The sequence below is a fragment of the Cryptotermes secundus genome, unplaced genomic scaffold (assembly GCF_002891405.2).
Source record: "Cryptotermes secundus unplaced genomic scaffold, Csec_1.0 scaffold26, whole genome shotgun sequence".
In the NCBI taxonomy this organism is placed as follows: Eukaryota; Metazoa; Arthropoda; class Insecta; order Blattodea; family Kalotermitidae; genus Cryptotermes; species Cryptotermes secundus.
Window position 1 is genome coordinate 3,111,799 of NW_019743656.1, and position 19,621 is coordinate 3,131,419.

General features: G+C 43.4%; 1 protein-coding gene and 1 long non-coding RNA gene across 3 annotated transcripts in view; one reads left to right on the top strand and one right to left on the bottom strand.

The window, feature by feature from the left end:
* The window catches only part of LOC117283063, a 132,396-nt gene that overhangs the window by 23,016 nt on the left and 89,759 nt on the right, over positions 1 to 19,621 (top strand). The window lies entirely within an intron of this gene.
* On the bottom strand, positions 1,669 to 10,465 carry LOC111874129 (general odorant-binding protein 19d). Of its 2 annotated transcripts, none has more exons than XR_002844491.2 (6): positions 10,352 to 10,465; positions 7,061 to 7,139; positions 4,917 to 4,969; positions 4,165 to 4,324; positions 3,390 to 3,512; positions 1,669 to 1,839 (listed from the first exon to the last, which is right to left on the bottom strand). XR_002844491.2 is itself a non-coding variant. In XM_023869356.2 (6 exons), the coding sequence occupies exons 1-5, from the start codon at positions 10,403 to 10,405 to the stop codon at positions 3,442 to 3,444; spliced, it is 417 nt and encodes a 138-aa protein (XP_023725124.1). In that variant the 5' UTR covers positions 10,406 to 10,465; the 3' UTR covers positions 1,669 to 1,839; positions 3,408 to 3,441. The 2 variants fall into 2 exon arrangements, 1 of the variants encoding a protein (XP_023725124.1); XM_023869356.2 differs by having other exon boundaries at positions 3,408 to 3,512.

Here is a 19,621-nt window from a genome sequence, read left to right on the forward strand (position 1 = left end):
TTTGCTCAGAGGTCTCCTAGAGACATGAGGAACTTTTGCGTGCCGTAAATCTACGACACGGGACCCACGGCTTAAAGTCCCTCCCGGAGGACTTGTTCCCTGAATTTTTCCGCCCTTAAAAATTCCACGACCTCCACCGTGATATTTTTACGTGATATGGGACTTGTTCAAATGAAACCCATTAGGTGATTGTCCTCAGCGAAAGAGTAGAGGTCGTCGAAAACAATCCACATGAGCGTTGCTAATATGACAGCTGTGTCACACAGCTTGTGGTCGATTGTTGGCGTGTTATACACACAACCATGTGATCACCTGCTGCAGGCCCTATTCGATCGCAGCACCAAGAACGGGTTTCATTTGAATAAATCTTATACTTTCTTGAAAACTGTCAGTATTTTCGAGTACCGTACCCATACACACTGGACAAGACAAAAGACTTGTGGAGATTTATATGTATTTATGTCAGGCCCATACGGAGTGGGGGCAATAAATAATTCAGTGAAGGAACTGCAGGATATTTCCGGAATTGAAAGTTGCTCACATTCTCACAGGTACTGATGTATCATTATCTGTTAACTCTACTTTCTGTACAGTTCTGTTCAACACGACACTACGGACGTTACAGTAAGGACCATATTGCTATGTTTTGACGTAGTGCATTTGTCGCTAACTATCTGTCGAATGAAGAGCATTTTCAACAATATCTGTAATGAAAATAAAACAATTGACCTATTCCTTCCAGCCGCGCTATGGCCCTAGGGTCGACTCAGCCTCTAACAGAAATTAGTAAAGGGGGGCCGGCCGGTGCGTAAGGCTGACAACCTCACTGCCATCTGTGAGCCGATTGTCTAGAAAATGTGGAAGCCCCGACGTCTCATAACCTTACGGGCCTCCACGGCCTGTTACAGGGTTGGCTTAACATTTTCACCTTTACTTTCTGTTCAGTACATTTTTCTGTAAATTTTAACGGTTTTCCAGATGACTTTATGTGAGCAAACGCATCAAAATTTGTATTATGTGTGCATTTCGTCACTTCATATAAATGTCTGTGTTACGTACATGCTGTACCAAGCGATTACTAATATATAGTACAGTCATACAGTGTATTTTAACATTATAAGCACAGCCTGTTTTTAACACACTAAAACTCTGCATTTTGCCCACACAGTGTATCTGTGTATTCCGTATGGTTCTCACAATAAACAGCGACTGTTTCCCTAAACAACATTAACCGGTTGGGCTCTGTAGCGGAGACGTAATGTGTGTCCTGTGAGGTACGGACTGAATTTGTATATATCAGGCATGTCCAACATGTCAAACAAGTTGTGATCGACTTTTTAGTGTCAAAACTGCCAGTGATCTACCACCCCCTCCTATCTCCGTACCTCGCTTTAAGCAAAAATATTGGTAAAAATAACACGACACATGATGTTTGTTGCAAAAGCAACATACATTGAAAGTACAGACTACTTTAACACGTATTTTCCCTTCAAAATCTGAATATAATCATGTTTTATTACAAGTGAATTTACATGCTTTTCACGTATAATTTGCTTATAGGCATATGAGATCGACCAAAAATCGTCCCGCGATCGACGCGTTGGACATGCCCAGTATATATTATTTAGAAAAAATCCAGTCTTTAAAGGGTTAATGAAATTCACACTCTTAAAATTTTCATATTTATTAGAAGCTCCGCTCTACTCATGTACAGTATTTATACTGCTGTCATAGAGTATGAGAAATGTCTGAAACAGCTTCTACAGCAAGTGCATGAGGCCAGTGAGAGTTGTGCTCCTTGGTATACCAATTGAAGATAACATCAGTGGGGGCTTTAACCTGAAACAGTACCAATCCGATTATGAATATGAACGTCTGTGACACTAAGAAATACATCCTTAAGCACATTAAATCCCTTTCTATAAAGGGAGGGTCTTTATTATGAACCATTTGAGTAAGTCAAGGAGGTTGTCACGTGCCAGGTGACAGAGGTCCTAAATACTTCCTTCAGGACTGATCAGTGAAAGAGGTTCTGTGGAAATGGGTTCTATATTTTGTGTATAAAGTTAGATATATCATTGAGAAGGTTAATAAAGGTTGATAAATTGATTCTGTCATAACATACGTAAGCCACGAAGCCTTAGGATCGATTTCATTTGAAGTACAATATACCGACATTATATCGATATAAGATCAAGGCTTGATCGCATGAGACTACATTTGTAACTAGATGCATTAGCAAAAGGAAAGTCCATTAATACGAGCATGATATTGGCGGTAAATATGGAATACCACAATATTTCTGTTTGGTGGCTCAGCGCTGTGGATACTACTGAAACTATTTATAGATGCTGCCAGTATAAATGATTTTGTACACGTAGATTCTAAAGGGTTCTGACGATGGCGCATTACACTCAGAATTACTGCGTTTTTGAACTTTGTCCATCGTCCGGTATTCTAGAAACTAGGATAGGATAAGAGTTTCTAGAATACTGGACGATGGACAAAATCCAAAAACCCAGTAATTTTGGATATTGTACCATTCAAGTTTTGCTATTTCGTACGGTAGGAAGTCATTTTGTTTGTTTTCGTGGCATCTGAAAAATTTCGAGGAACAAATTAGGTACATCTATCCGGTATTTAGTTTATGTTTTGATTTGTCATACAGGTTGTGATGGGAAGCGCCACATGAGCACAGAACATTTTGTCAGGACTCCATGCACGCCGGAACGTTTTTGTTTAAAATGGCGATGAGGGTAACATGGAATATTACTACTGTCTACTATTTCATTTTACCTTCTGTTTCAATGTCACAAATCGAAACATGTACTCGTAGTTATGATTCTAAATTACTGTCGGTGTTTCCGTGATCTGTAGTTCTGAAACCGGAAGAAGTAGAATAGAACTGCTTACTGAATGTGAAAGTGTAACTCAGAATAATAAAATTTGTTGAGTTATATTTTCATATTCTTTAAGCAGTTTTATTCTTTTCTTCCTAATTTGAAAATTATAGGCCACGGAAACCCCGACAGTAACTTAGAAACACCCCAGTATTATTTAAGCTCACTTCGGGTATATGGTTAAATTTAAACTCCTTTATGTTATAATATTAATAAAATGACATTTTGTAGAGTTGTGTCTCTGTGGATATGACACATTGTATTCCGTTGAGGAACATGTCCCCTCAGTCTTCAGGGCAGAAGAATAAGCCAAACAAGAAAGCAGCATGAGGCACGTGACATGCAGAGCTTGGCTAATTCTTCGACCCTGAAGATGGAGGGGACTTGTCCCTCCGAAAGTGGGTTGACATTCGACTGATCATATGGTCCAATAGCTACCGTCGTGAGAACCTCAGACCCTACATAAAATTTTATGTATTCCATATTTACCTCACAGCAAAATCTTACTTAATGGTTGGTAGGTCCGTGTTCGAATCCTGTGTCACTGTTGTTCGATGATACAGTGCAGGGTCTGCGCAATCAGTTCGCATTGGTCAGTGTCTTTGCCGTTCACTGTGGACAGAGAGAATGAAGTTATCCACAATGCTGGTGGGACGGCGCTGGCGAACCAGCCAAGGATGTCACGCAACGTGCCGTGGAGGTGACAACTTCATTTTAAAACAGGTATACAAACTCCGTGGCCTGTAGTCCGCAAGCGAACTATACCGACCGATCGACCGCTGCTTGTCGTTGAAGTCAGTGCCAACTTTAGCGGATAGAGGGTGTCACGTGTTCAGCGCAACGGATCCCCACGGCTGTTAATCTCGGTTTTCTAGACCGCAGCCTCCACTTTTCCTCTCAAGTAGCTCCTCAATTATCCTTTCGAGGCTAAGTGGACCCCGTTCAAGTCCTATACGTTATGGAATGATTCACCGAGACCATATCCCACGAATAACACTCACAAATATTCAATCGTAAACAGTCTCTTTTATATAATATATCACATTTCACATGCCCACATCAAAATATTACAAGTATTCAAAATATAAAAAGATAAGCTGACGCAAAAGACTGCTCGCTCGTTCGTTACCTACTACATGACTTAATTTGATGCAACGTATTAACGTTTGATAGTTCTTTGCCATGGTAACCGGAAATTGTGTAATGACGGTGACATATCTTACGCGTACAAAATTTTCATACAAATATAGAAGAGTATCATTGCCTTGATCGACGCAGTTGCGCACGAGTTGGGCCCGCAGGACCGATTGGTACTCCTTGAATCCGTACAGTCTGTCTATGATGGGCATGATGTTGTCCCCGTTCAGCAGGCGTCCATCGGCTGAGAAGGCCCCCATCTTCTCGAACACACAGGCCAGCAAACACTGACACATACATGCAGAGTCAATTAGATATCGTAGCTTGTAGAGCCGTTACTGGGTAACGACATAGAAACAAACAGCGGAACAACATTCGCTGCTAGGCTATAGATTTATTAATAAGCAAGTATATGCAGCCGTTACTGGGAGATGGAAGCATAATAAGAAAAGATTTTTTTTTAATAGGATATGTGTGTGGACGCCAGTCACATGGTTCAAGATGCGGAACGGTGGTTAATCCCCTGGTTAGTTAGCGGTTGGTGATTTGGTCAGGAGAAGAGAGATCATTTGATATTGTGATTTGCTTTATTACACCGTGTAGTTTCATAAGTGGTTAAGGATGTTTCGGAAGAACCTACAGGCTTCCTAAAGATAGAGGCAGTTGTTCTTTTTTCACCGGAAAGACGATAATCACCCACGGAAATACATGGCAACATAACGCAGAAGTCTGTGATAATCTGTAATTTTTACCTATGACCGGATCTGAAATCTTATCAAGAATAAGGCGATGTGAGGTCGGTACAGGCTCTTGGCCCAACCGTGAAATAAAGCATAATTTGTTTCCTTTGTATGTTATATTGAAAACTGGATAGGTTACCTTAGCGGGCCGAGTCTCAAGACGATTCCTGTTGAGCACCGCCTGGAAATCATCTGAAACATTTCATTCGTTGTGTTAGTGTCAAGTGGGGACAACGGCCGTCATAGTAAAACTTATCTATATTACGTACGCAACTGAAAGCAAGATATTTCAGTATTGATCGAACAGAATGTGTTGCCTGATTTTTAATTATGTATGGGTCTACAGCCCTTTGTTGGGCCTTGACCGCCTTTTCAGTTTCTTGATCTTTTATACAGTCAGTAGGACTCCTTGTACGGGGGATCAGCCCGACGCAAGGCCGCTACCTGCACACAGGACAGCAGAGACAGAATAAATTCACACAAATATCCAGTCTAGAGTGGGATCCGTTCGAGCGGACGAAAACAGTTCAAGCCTTCAACCGCGCGGCCGCTGTGATGGGCTGTCCGCTTTCCTGTTTGCCGGTCGTGTCAGCTGGAGATAACGGTTCAGTGAATATATGAATTTAACTTATTACTTATACAGGGTTATTCATTCCTAGGAAGTCTCGAATTATTAACTATAAATCGCGCAGTAATTTGTTGATGAAAGCGAAATTTGGCGAATACATAAATCCGTAGCTATGGAGATAATTGCGTTACAGAAGTAGTTGAAATTGGTTTCCGGAGACACAGGCCGACACGACAGTCAGTGTTCATGAATGTTGCAGCCAACATGGCAGTAGAGACCATAGACTGATGGAAACTGTGCGAACTGGCCAGGCAGGCAGAGGTACATCATTTTGTCGAGTTATGTTTTTATTGTTAAATTATTGGATGATTTATAATTATAAATTCGGGGGACCTTCTCCGAGTGAATCACCCTGTATATTATTTTTTCTATTTATATATAAACGTAAAGCTATCCCTGTAACAGGAGTGAAAGTCCATAGGGTTTTGAGACGTCGAGGCTCCCACACTTTCTAGACAATCGGCCCACAGATGGCGGTAAAGTTGTCAGCCTTATGCGCCGGCCGCCCTTTGCCCCCCAAGAAGATTCCTGGTACTCATTTCTGTTAGAGGCTGAGTGGACCCCAGGGCCATAGTGCGGTTGGAAGGATTAGGTAAATCGAAAAAATCCAATGACCTTATCGGGACTCGAATCCGCGACCTTCCGGTTTGTAGCATAGTGTCTCAACCAACTACACTACTGCGCCCCCTTTCTATATTTATATGTTTGACAATGTGTCCTGAGAACTGACACAATTACTCTCTCAGAATGGAAATGCAGTGAACTAAGTTTCTCCCTACTCTCAGAATGAATAATATTGAAAATGCTTTACACGATATCACATATCTCATCGCTCTTTTCACAGGTGCGTGACGTCAACACAGAGTCGTACATAGAAAAATCGAACTGTACTTCATGTTTCATCGCCCTATTGTATAGGTCGTGCTTTAATACCTGGCCCCTGTGTTGCGTATAAGGAGAGTGTTAAAATAAGTAGCGGGGTAGTGGTTGCTTCTGTATTGTGGGATGAGGCCAGGGCGACGTAGTGTAACTAAAGCCCTGCTGTAATTGCAAAACTTTTGTCTGTCAGTACACTCGACCAAATACACTGCGCATTCTTTTGAGAGTGGCCACGTGAAAGAAGACAGACTGTATGTGCCCAGAGAGAATACAGCGTTTTACGCCGGAGCTCGGGTTAACATATAGGGCTTTATGTCTTTGAGGACGAGAGTGAATTAAAAGTAAGTTTGGGGGTAGTCTGAAGATGCGGGTTATCCACAAGACCGGCTACACCATCTGCCTCCCCCGTCTGTCAGTAAAGTAGTCACACAAGCAAAGGGTCGGAAATGTAAATGAACTCGAAAGGGAACAGGCAAATAAAGGCACACATAACGCATCACGCCATGAAGGTGTATGAAGAAGTGAAAGCATGGGTCCAGGTACTAGAAGGTGATGAAAGATAGTTTCACTTCCCGGCCATCTTAATCAGGGTACCCATTGGATACGAAGCCCCAGGGTCGGTCTGGGTGCTGTGGAGAAGAGGTACACCTCTGCCTTAGCCGGAAAGCGAACTCCAATCCCTCGGCTATCCAACCCGTAGCGTCGTCACTATACTGACTGAGCTATCTCCGCTCGGTTTCGCACTGTGTGGCCGGTAGCTTCCCTGGTTCACTTACCGTCGGATGCACCAACCTGAGGGATGCATTCGTTTGCAAGCGGTGTGACAGCATCTTTGTAGCTCTGGGTCGATTCTCCCTGAAGGCAAAAAGTTAGGAAACATTAGCGGCTGAGTGGGCTTAAGCACCGGGAGTGGACGTTCTTTATAATTGGAAGGAAACGCAGATATTCTTCGCTTTATGAAGATTTGCATTACGAAATTTCTGCCATACACACTCAAACCCTAGGCTTGGCTTGTCATCCGCAGGCGAACTCCCTCATCTGAAATCCCTTCCGAACAAAAACAATCACGTGCGAACGAAAACGGAAACAAGCGAAAGCAATGTAGACCAGCCATTTCTCCTTATGCTGCGAGTTTGTGTGCATCTTAACGTTTTCGGTGTTTCTTTTAAGCGTTTATTACTGTCAGAGCAAAATATAGTCTCTAGTGTTTATAGCATGAATGTATAAGGGGTGGGTCTTCTTGGCCCTTGCCCCGCGACCACAGTGATCTATTGTGCCTCTGTTTGTAGCATACTTTAAGCCTTTTCCGATGTTAATATGTTTTGTTTCGGGCAAAAGAATTGCTTATTTATATTTTCTTGGTCATTTTTTTTTGTCGTTCAGGAATGTACCGCCAAGTTATGACATTGCGCCTATGGGAAATACCGATATGTACTATGAAAATTCGTTTTACGAATTCTGTCTAGGCACATGAGCAATCATAAGAGTGGGGAGTCCGTGCACTAGAAATGTCATACTTTAAGCTTGACTCGAAAACTAAACTTCGTGGCCTTAGTCCACCAGCGAACTATACCGACAGAGCCACCGCCGCTTGTCGGCGAAGTTAGTGCCAACTTTAGCGGATAGAGGGGTGTGACATGGTCAAGGCAACGGATCCCCACGGCGGTTAATTTTGGTTTTCTAGACCGAAGCCGCTACTTTTCCCTTCAAGTAACTCCTCAATTATCCTCATGAGGCTGATTGGACCCCGTTTCAGACCCACTACTTCTCAGAAAATTTGGTAGCGCCGGGAATTGAACCCGAGGCATCTGGATCTGTAGCCAGGAACTCTGATCACTAGACTCGGAAGCACTTTAAATTTATTGTGTTTGTAATCTTTAATCACTTCAGCTCGCACCTCAACCAAATTACAGTACAACTGTACATTTTTTGAATTCAAAAGTACCGTGTTCTCGCATGTGACGCCGTGTAGTCCGGTTAAATCTCACCGACGTTTCGCAGGAACGTATTGCTTCCATGTTCACTGTCAAAGAGTTAACGCCAAACAATTAACCAGCAACATTGAGACTCCAACACTTTCCTGATACATAAGGTGATAATTGCTCAACTAATCAAGACAGCCCCCACCCCAAAACTTTTAATGGATCTCGAAGGTTCATTACCTTGCTCACAAGAGTCAGAACAAGAGATAAGATATTGTAAGTGATCAAATGTGAAAGAACATTGTTAAGAGCTTGGTGCCGTAATGCCTACAAACATTATAAATAATTTACAGGATCAAACATCGCTGATAAGATAAAGGAAGTGTTTAAAAGTGTTTAAAACTATCTCGTACTGTTACCAGGACAGTGTTAGAATTGTAATAGAATTCGCTTGCCCTCAATTCAATATGGTTGGTTCATATGAAACTGATTTATTAGTGAAGATCTAAAAGTTTGTGACGATGGCATATTAATACAACTACTGTGTTTTTGGACATCAGCCATAGTCCTTTTTTTTATTATTTAAAACACAATGTTTCGGAGACTAGACCCTGTCTCTGTCTTCAAGTGAAAACCTACTCAGTTGGGCCCAATCAATAGAGCTAGTCCCTATCTCCGGAGACAGAATTCAGTCTCCGTAACGTTGTGTCTCCGTCTTCAGGTAAAAACATACTCAGCTGGTCCCAATCGATAGAGCTAGTCCCTATCTCCGGAGACAAAATTCAGTCTCCGTAACGTTGTGTCTCCGTCTTCAGGTAAAACATAGTTGGGTCCAATCGTTAGAGCTAGTCCCTATCTCCGGAGACAGAATTCAGTCTCCGTAACGTTGTGTCTCCGTCTTCAGGTAAAAACATACTCAGTTGGTCCCAATGGATAGAACTAGTCCCTATCTCCGGAGACAGAATTCAGTCTCCGTAACGTTATATGTTTCTAAATAAGAGAACAGGGCGATGAATAATGCCCAGAAACACAATAATTGAGTAATTTTTTGCTGGAAGTAAAGAAAGACATTTGTAATGTAATTATTTGGACTTATCTAGAAACCTAAGTTTCATTTCGCCCTTTTTTTTTAGCGAGTTCGAAATGAAATGCTACAAAACTGAAACGGCGTCATCAGCTACTGGGGTCTCATATACAGAGTGGTTTAGAAATCTCAGAACATATAGAGATTAAAATCGCTTCCGTCTTGGATAGAACGCCATGTATTTCCATGGACAGGTTCGAATGGTACCCATAAACCCTATCGCAATACTTGCACATCGCTTTAACATTCGTGGCTACTGTACAATTCGTTAAAGATATGGAATAATTATGTTTTTTAATTCCCTTACTGGGGGGGGGGGGGAATCCAGCTGGGTCTACTCGGCACGGTGGCCACTGATTGGCCTATTGTAGGCTGCCCCGGGTGATTATGATGATGGAGAATTTGGTGGAATGAAGATTGGCAGGGGAAAACGAAGTACTCAGAGAAAACCCGCCCCAGCGCTACTTTGTCCACCACAAATCCAACTTGACCAGACCCGGGATCGAACCCGGGCCGCCGCGGTGGGAAGCCAGCGACTAATCGCTTGAGCTATGGCGCGGCCAAGATATGGAATAAATTTGGTATTTTCGGTGTTCTCTATAAGGTCCGCCATAGGAAACAGAAGGAAAACAGAAATAACATGAAGAGAAACATGAAAGAACATACCACAATTACACGACACCCAGATTCGTGAAACAGTAATACAGGGTCATGAATCCCGCGGGATTCGGAACCAAGAGTAACTGTGCTGGCGAGGGTCAGCAGCAATTTACCCCGTCAAATCGACCGAAATGACGTGAGCCCAGACTCATGAGGGAGAAAAATATTGTCATGAGTCCCATGGGACCCGGAACCAAGAATGACTGCTGCCGAGGGCCAGCAGCAAATTTACCCGAACCGAATACAATAACGACATAAATAATTAAACTCTCATCTTGTGCGTATCAAAATTCCAGTGGAAAGTGTTCATGTTGGAGCCAGTGCCTCATGGCAGTTGTACTGACAACATGCCTGATGCTATAAGTTTACAGACAACTCCAGAAGTATTGTCAGTTACTTACCAGTACAGAGTGTACAACAGCGATCAGACAAATGAAACACAGATTGCGAATCATAGCGCAGGTGTCTGAATTTTCATCCGAATTCGAGTGAAGTCCGACTAATTCTGTAACAGTACGAGCAGTCTCCCAGGACATTTAAATATGCAGAATAGCTACAGTAATTATTTTAATAACATGGGCTCTAGTTCCTCGAAGCATGACACGAAACAAACCTCCGATTCAGGAGTCCTGATCACATGCATTACATCGCGTCATTATGTTCTTATGTAGGCAGTAACATGACAGCTAAGTCACAAGTAATTTCATTTCTTCCTCACCGCGAACTTCGTCATAAACATTTGACTTCAGTAAGTACCGTATTTACGCATGTATAGGCCGCACATTTTTTGCCAAAAATTCAAGAGAAAAACTGGGGTGCGGCTTATATTCGAAATATTCGAAATCACACTTCATTTAAAAAAAATATATTCCTAATTAGTAATACAGAATGTTCTACTCCTGAAATAATATTCCAAGAAAATTATTTTTTCTATAATTTGTCTGAAAATTGTGCTGCCGCCTATACACGCACGCGGCCTATACATGCGTAAATACGGTATAAACCTTCTGTATAGAAAGGGATAATTAACTAACTCTCTTCTTGAGAAGCCGCCCATTGATCAGTAACTCAAAAATTTCCTACCATTTTATGGAACCCGAGTGTTCTTTACCGTGTTTAGCCCTCCACAGCTCCATATCAAATCTATTCAGTTCAAACTACCCCCATCCATTTCAATATTAACCTTCCACCTACTTCTAGGTCTTCCTAGTTGTCTATCTCGTTCTGGATTTCCCACCAAACCACTATATGCATTTCTCTTCGCACCATGCATGCTAGAAAGGGTCGGGATAGCACAGTCGGTATAGCGACTGGACGACCGTGTGGTCGGAATTCGAGTCCCGTTAGGGTCAAGAATTTTCACTTCTCCATTTCGTCCAAATCCGACTTTTGGGGTTCACCCAGCCTCCTGTTCAATGGGTACCGAGGGCTCGTTCTCCGGGGGTTGGCCGGGGAGTGAAGGTAACCACCCACTTCTAACTAGTGCCGAGGTCAAGAAAATATGGGTGTAAGCATCCACTCCCCATGCGCCTTCATGGCGTAGTGTTTAATTAGTTATTTTTTTTAATCCACATAGCGGGGGGTGGAGTCCAGCTGGGTCCACTCGGCACGGCGGCCACTGGTTGGCCTATTGTACCTGCCCCGGGTGATTATGATGATGGAGAATTTGGTGGAATGAAGATTGGCAGGGGAACCGAAGTACTTGGAGAAAACCTACCCCATCGCCACTTTGTCCACCATAAATCCCACGTGACCAGAACCGGGTTTGAACCCGGGCCGCCGCGGTGGGAAGCCAGCGACTAACCGCTTGAGCTATGGCGCGGTCTTGCCTAATTAGTTGAGCAGAGGGACAATTTTACCTTGTTATATAGACTTGGCCACGACCATTTCCTTCCAAATTCTTTCAAATCCATTATCAGGTTAATATCTTACAAAGGAGAATCAGTAAATACGAGTTCACAAATTGATATAAAACGTAAAACATGTGATATTCGTACCCGGAAAAAACATTTATTTCTCGGCATATACACCAGCATTGCTACAGTGGTCGCGCCATAGCTCAAGCGGTTAGTCGCTGGCTTCCCACCGCGGAGGCCCGGGTTCGATCCTGGGTCTGGTCAAGTGGGATTTTTGGATGACAAAGTGGCGCTGGCGCTGGGGCAGGTTTTCTCCGAGTATTTCGGTTTCCCCTGCCAATCTTCATTCCACCGATTGCTCCACAATCACCCTCACCTATCATCTGGGGCTGGTACAATAGGCCAGAAGTGGCCGCAGTACAAGGGACCTAGTCCCACCCCAGTAGCAATAAAACAATTGCTACATTTGTCCCATCGCTTTATCAGTGCGTGGAAACCCGGAGCATAGACGTCTCTTGACTATTGTCTCAGCACTTCCGCGCCCCCGTTTCAACCTCTTCATCAGAGAAACATTTGCCACGTTTCTCGACCCAGTTGTGAACCGCTTTACGCGACAAACACTTTCCACCGTAAACAGAGAACATTTCTTTATGAATATCCTTTGCATTGTGTCCTTTTGACAACATAACGCTACTCTTCGGTAGTAAAATCCTCAAGCACGGTAGCCATTTTGACTACTGAAACCAGTCTCTGAATATGCGCCTGTGAGTCTGCTACCTAGTGATACAAATAGAAAACCTATTACGTCCATTACAGCTGTTTTACTTTCATCTGTGACCTATTTACTGACTCTCCCTCGCAAAATCCGACGGTAGGGGGAGAGAGAGTGCGAGAGAGAATAATAGCTATTCTAAAATTTAGTTCCTACCTCACAGTGAACATGCTGAGTCACTATTAACAAAGATAGATTGGTTATGCTGTTTAAATAAATGATCGCTGTTTATTGTGAGCAACGTTCGAAACATACGAAAGCACTGTGTGGGAAAAATACAGAACTCTGTTATTTGTATTCCTGGGCCTTGCATTACGCCTGGTGAAGCACTTTACGTTTGGACGAACTGTGCAGAAAATATAGTTTTTATTGTGCCTGGGTCTTAATTATTGGGTGAATGCAGTCATAGATTCCAGGTAACCATTTTATATTACGCAGAGCGAATCAGGCAAGAAGTACTGGGCAGTGTTGCAAGACTGAAGTAAATGAGTGTTCTTTTTGCATTTGTGGGAGCCGCGGTAGTTCAGTCGGTATAACTACGGGCTAGGAGCTGGACGGCCGGGGTTTCTCTTTTCCACAGCGTCCAGGCCGGTTCCGGGCCCACCCAGCCTCCTGTCCAGTGAGTAAAAGGTAAAGTTGTCCCTGTGCTTAATTAGTCAAGCGCCATGCAATGAGAGTATATGGAGGAGGGGAGGTATAGCTCCACTATTCTTCACCTCGGCAGTAAGATGGAAGTGAGTGGTCAACTTCACGCCCCGGCCGCTTTACTCCCGAGTAAACAGCACCTGGTACCCTTTGGATAGGATACCCCAGAGCCGGTCTGGACGCCGTGGAGAACAGAAAATTCTTGACCCAGCCGGGACTGTAACTCCTACCCCTTGGTCGTCCAGCCCGTAGCCAATCTCTGTACTGACTGAGCTATCACGGCTCCTCCTATCCAGTAAGTACTGGGTAAAGCGGTCAGGGCGTGAAGCTGACCACTCACGTCCACTCCCCGTATATCTTCATGTCATAGTGCTTAACTACTTAAGCACAGGGACAACTTTACCTTCTTCTTATAGTTGCTGATCCTTCCGTGCTCAGAGAATGTACGAGAACGTCTCTCTGGCGATTAGCTGTGTTAATGTTGTGTTAAAGAGCCCAACGTTTCGGAGATCTCTTCTCTCTCCATCATCAGGGAAGATGTGAAGACGGCTGATCGCCTGATAAGGTTTTAGTACATTTATTCGCCGAGACAGCTTCAAATCCTGAACAGACAACGCCCATATTTCTGGCTGCCAATCAATTTCGCCATGATAGCCACGTTTCCTGCAATGTTTCGCAAAGTTCTGTCTTGACTTTATTTCTGTTTTGTCGGGAGGGGGAGAGGTCATTTCAGTACCTGGATGACATAGCGTCCACCGTTGCTGATTTGGAAGGAAGCGATCTGGGTCGAATTTGCCTGGAATGACTGAGAAAACCACAATATACCAGAGTCAGGATGGTCAATGTCTTGATCGAGGCTCGAACACAGTACCTCCGGAATACGAGTGCAGTGCGTTGCCGCCACATCATCGTGTTAGGTTCTTGCCATGAAGGTTTATGAGTCAGTGGAGGTATAGCTCCACGTATCGTTCACGTAGGCGCTAGATATATGTAAGTGATCAGCTTCACTCCCCGGCCGGCTTACCAGTAGCACCGATCTGATGAGAAACTCGGTGGACTTCAGGGTAGGTCAGGACGTTGTACACAAGGATATAATAAGATCTGGGAGGAACTAATCGCCTAAGTTCCTTTCGCTACCTACTGTTTCATATGACACAGACCTCACGGAAGACACCACGTCCAACATTTCTTGTATTGTTTCATGTATATTCGTTGCGGAGGGGCCACGCAGTAGCGTAGTTGGTTGAGGCATCTACAAGCAGGAGGGTCACGGGTTCGATTCCCGATGAGGTCATTGGATTTTTTTCAATTTACCTATTCCTTCCATCCGCACTATGGCCCTGGGGTCGAGTCAGCCTCTGACAGAACTGAGTACCAGGAATCTTCCAGGGAGTAAAGTGCGGCCGGCGCGTAAGGGTGACAACCTCACCGCCATCTGTGAGCTGATTGTGTAGAAAATGTGGGAGCCTCTACCTCTCACAACCCGATTGACCTCCATGGCCTGCTACCTTTATATTCTATTGGGAAGACACACAGATACACAGACAGCAAGGTGGTCTCTTAATTTTCATTTTATGCATCCTGTTGTCTTACACTGTACAGCCTCTTTATTTCAACCGTCACAACACAACAGAACAGAACAGAACAGAACGGACAATACTTTGTAAGATGAGGCACCGACTAAACAGTAAGTAATATACACTGTATCTTCAATACCAACATCAATTGTTGATTATAAAAGAATGTAATACTAATTACTTTCATATCATTTTCAGATTAACATTAATTTAGTAATCTACATCGCGAGCCTCCTATACAATTTTATATACAAAAAATATATATAGAATATTCCAATTTGTCCATGGGAACGCAATGAAATTACAAAACCAACGACTGATTCGATGATATAAAGCATCAATCTAAGAATTTTATTCTTGTTTTATATTATAACTTCTGTTTTATGTAATCTGATTTATTGTATTTTTACGTCAAGTGTTTTATGTAATTAATAGTATTATATCCAATTTTACTAGTACTGCAGTTCAGTGGTGTATATATGTTAACCGTGTATTTGCCTGATGATGGCTACTGATAGCCGAAACATGTAGCAGAGCCGAAACTAGGCACTGATCTTGATATTTGTTGTGTTGTGACGGTTGTAATAAAGAGGTGGTCTCTTAAGCCTCTTTTTTTTTTTCGAAATAATGAAAGAAGCCTAATAATCTCTCTGCTTAAAATCGAACCATATCTCCTCGGTCATCCAGACCGCAGAGTAATCACTGTATTGTCTCAAGTCTTGATCCTCTTATAACACACTGAACGCAAGCGGTTCAGGAATTGTCACTGAAATTAAAATGTTGAACATTTGTTGTGTCCGCAGTGTCGTTATAGTTAACAAAAATAATTTTAACAAGATACAGTAAACCTTCGTTATAACGGATTTAGAATACAGCAGACAAAATCTGGCTGTGTACAATTGTGAATTTTTAGAGATGTTTAGGGCACTAAGAATGGATTTTTTTTGGATAGAAAACTGTTTAAAAAGAAAATAACCCCGACATGTAAACCTTTATATAATCACAGTGTGTGTTTGTTATGTATCCTGTGGTGTACTTCTGTGAGTACCCCATTACTTCGTTAGAGCTGATATCAGCGACAACGGACACCGTATCCTCCCCATTATTCCGTTATAACTAGGGTTCACTCTAATACAAATTTTCAAAGAAATATCTTTGTACAGAATTTCAGAATTTTATGTTTAATGGCCTGAGATTAAAGTTCTGTATCATCGCCATTTTGATACGAACTAACTCATTATAGCAGATTCATTTTTAAAAAAGCTAAACAGTAAAGAAAAAAAAAACAAATATGTCCAGGCACAATGATAACATCCGATTCTCATTCTTAAGATATGTAAATCTCTAAGATGGCTCCTACAGAAACTAATTTGCCCTAGGGTTAAGGCAGGGATCATACAAGACGATCCAACCAACAATATTAACTCCTCCCCTCTGACAGAGGGTTCATCCCTTGTATATTATTCAATGCCCGTGTATACATCAGTCATCAAGATGGCTGCGGTGCGCATGTGTGTAAGGCAGGGTTGGTGACAAACAGCCACCAGTATCAGATGTAACATTCTGTGTAACCAATAGGGACAACAGCGGGCGTGTCTAAAGTCGACGCCTTGCATCGTCACACTCGACGCAGACGCCTCTAAAGGCCATAGTTGCCCTTAAAATTTCGCAGAATATCGAAGGAAAGAAATGGCTGATTGAATATTGAAGGCGGAAAATACTCTTATCCCTGCTTTAACTAAAGAAGAGAGAGCGAGGCATTGCGTGGGTATAACTGGCCCACATCCGCCACTAAGCTGCTTATTTAGGGATATGTAAGACCGCGCCATAGCTCAAGCGGTTAGTCGCAGGCTTCCCACCGCGGCGGCCCGGGTTCGATCCCGGGTCTGGTTAAGTGGGATTTGTGGTGGACAAAGTGGTGCTGGGGCAGGTTTCCTCCGAGTACTTCGGTTTCCCCTACCAATATTCATTCCACCAATTGCTCCACAATCACCCCCACCTATCATCTGGGGCTGGTACAATAGGCCAGAAGTGGCCGCAGTACAAGGGACTTCGTCCCACCCCACTAGCATTAAAAAAAATTAGGGGTGTGTACCAACAGTAACAGAACTGCTTCTTGCTGGTTTCTTGCTCGGCTTATTATTCGACATTGTAGATGGAGGCGATATGTTCCTCCGCAACGTCGGTTGATTTTCACCGAACCACACGGCGTTATATCCCAGAAGATGAACTCTTCAGAATCGCACCTGCGTGAACATCGACCATAGCAACGCGGTAACAGCAACAAGTTTTCCGAAAATTACGCCAAAATTTTCAGCTTGCACAGTACACACGGTCGGGTCTATGTAATTACCTCGCCTTCTCTTCATTATGTTTGTCTGTGTCCCTATGTTTCATGAATCACTGTAGATTTTAATATAAGCCGGGATAGCTCAGTCAGTATAGCGACTGGACGACAGAAGACTCGGAGTTCGAGTCCCGGTAGGGTCTCTTCTTCATGTCATCCAGACTGGCTCTGGGGCCCATCCAGCCTCCTATCCAATTGCTACGGGTGGCTCTTTCACTGGGGCTAAAGCGGCCGGGGAGTGAACCTGACCGCTCATTTCCAACTAATGCCGAGGTCAAGAATACGTGAATATATAAATCCGCTCCCCCCATACGTCTTCATGGCTTAGTGCTTAATTAGTTAAGCATAGGGACAAGCCTTTATGTCCTACAATTTGGCCTATCGTCTCCTCAATACAGGAGTGTACTATATCCATCGAAACATGGGTTCGAAGCTAGAGAATTAGCTGCAGTTTAAATGGGCCTTAGAACGAAGCACGTTCTGAAATCTCACACTTGGAAGTAAGGTAAACCCGTGGAAGTGTGCGGAGACAGTGCAACACAGTGCGGAGAATTATCTCATTTTCGCTCAAAAGCGGAGATAGAACGCTCCAGTACTCAGTGGACAATATATGTACTTTGCATTTATATTTGTAACCCCTTAAGCCTATCTTTGCTTATTAAATAAACGAAGTGGGCTCAGGGCCGAATGAGGGCTAATAATCCCAATTTACGAGTGGGGCCTTGACATGAATCAGCCCGCTTTACTGAGGGGCAGCGTTCTGACGGATCGGGGCTTGGGCGTGACGTAAGCATTGGACGAATGCCGTATTAACCCTCTGCAGCCCGAAGACGAGGATAAAGTGTTGGGGGGGGGTTGAGACAGACTATATTTTATGGGGGAGGGCGAAGGCCGCGCTATAGCTCAAGCGGTTAGTCGCTGGCTTCCCGCCGCGGCGGCCCGGGTTCGATCCCGGGTCTTGTTAAGTGGGATTTGTGGTGGACAAAGTGGCACTGGGGTGGGTTTTCTCCGAGCACTTCGGTTTTCCCTGCCAATCTTCATTCCACCAAATTCTCCATCATCATAATCACCCGGGGCAGGTACATTAAGCCAATCAGTGGCCGCCGTGCCGAGTGGACCCAGCTGGACTCCACCCCTCACTAAGCGAAGAAAATGGGGGAGGGCGCAAAATTGTTCCTACTTTGAAGCTTCCCAGGGAGACGGGATAGCTCAGTTGGTATAGCCTCTGGCTGCGGGCTGGACGACCGAGTGGTCGGAGTTCGAGTCCCTGTCGGGGCAAGAATTTTCACTTTTCCATGTTGTCCAGGCCAGTTCTGGGGCCCACCCAGCCTCCTATCTATTGGGTACCGGCGGCTCTTTCACTGGAGCTAAAGCGCCCGGGTCGTAAAGCTGACCACTCACCTTCAACTAGTGCCGAGGTTAAGAATATGTGGATCTATACATCTACTCCCCCATACGCCTTTATAGCGTGGTGCTTAATTAGTTAAGAACAGTGACAACTTTACCTTTTAGTTTGAAGGTAGGGTACGTTTGAGAGAGGGTAAAGCGTTGGGAAATGAAGAAGGTAAAGTGTTAGGAAGTGGACTTTTTATGGGTAGAGGAATTGAGCAACGGCTTTGTTGCATATGTTCAGGATTTTGATAGTATCTTAGGAAGGGGTACGTTAGAGTGACCTTTTGATTTAACATTTGGGGGGGGGATGAGAGTGATATTTAAAAATGGAGATTCTACCGCATAGAAGACCTTTCGCCTCAATTTTGAAGATTAACTAATTCATACTGTTTATCAAATGAACGCTGATTTAAAAAAAACTACCTTTTGGGCTGTGAAGACTATAGTCTGGTAACAATTTACCGACGTTTCGGAGGTATATAGGCTTACATCTTCAGACTTGAAGAGTAAGACATCAACCAACTAAGAGGGCTCTAGTTTTTGATTGTTTGCTTAAGTTACTCTTCGAAGCTGAATGTAGAGAACGTGCGTTCCTCTGAAACGTCGGTAAATATTACCACATTAGACGGCGTCACATCCCCAGAAGACTCTTCAAAATCTCTAACCGTTGTTTATTATGAGGATAGTAAGAAACATGAGTACACGGTGTGGGCAAAACCCATAGTTTTTAATGTTACAGCAAATGGTACATAAGTTACCGTTAATATCTCTAAATGGTTATACATTATGGATACGAGTAGAAGGTATCAGAGAAGTAGCATGTGTCACACGAATAGGCAAAACTGCTATCGGAGTCACGTGTTTTCTGCAACAAGCCATTCCCAAGTGTTCCACTTGGTCTAAACATTTTTTCTCCGATAAATATTAAAGAGTCATGCCGGACATAGACTCAGAAACGCCGCTGTAAGTCTTCATGTAAAGTATCATTTATTTTTATTTGAGATCAAGCAAGAGTGTAGTGTTTCGATGAAATAAAGTAACATTCCCCAGTAAAAAAAAGTAAAGTAAAGCTATCCCTGTAC

Coding starts and splice junctions, on each gene's coding strand:
- LOC111874129 (XM_023869356.2), bottom strand. CDS start 10,405: ATGATTCGCAATCTGTGTTTCATTTGTCTGATCGCTGTTGTACACTCT. Junction 4,970..7,060: donor TCAGGTTGGTGCATCCGACG/GTAAGTGAACCA, acceptor GAAATGTTTCAG/ATGATTTCCAGGCGGTGCTC. Junction 4,325..4,916: donor TTGAGACTCGGCCCGCTAAG/GTAACCTATCCA, acceptor TGTATGTGTCAG/TGTTTGCTGGCCTGTGTGTT.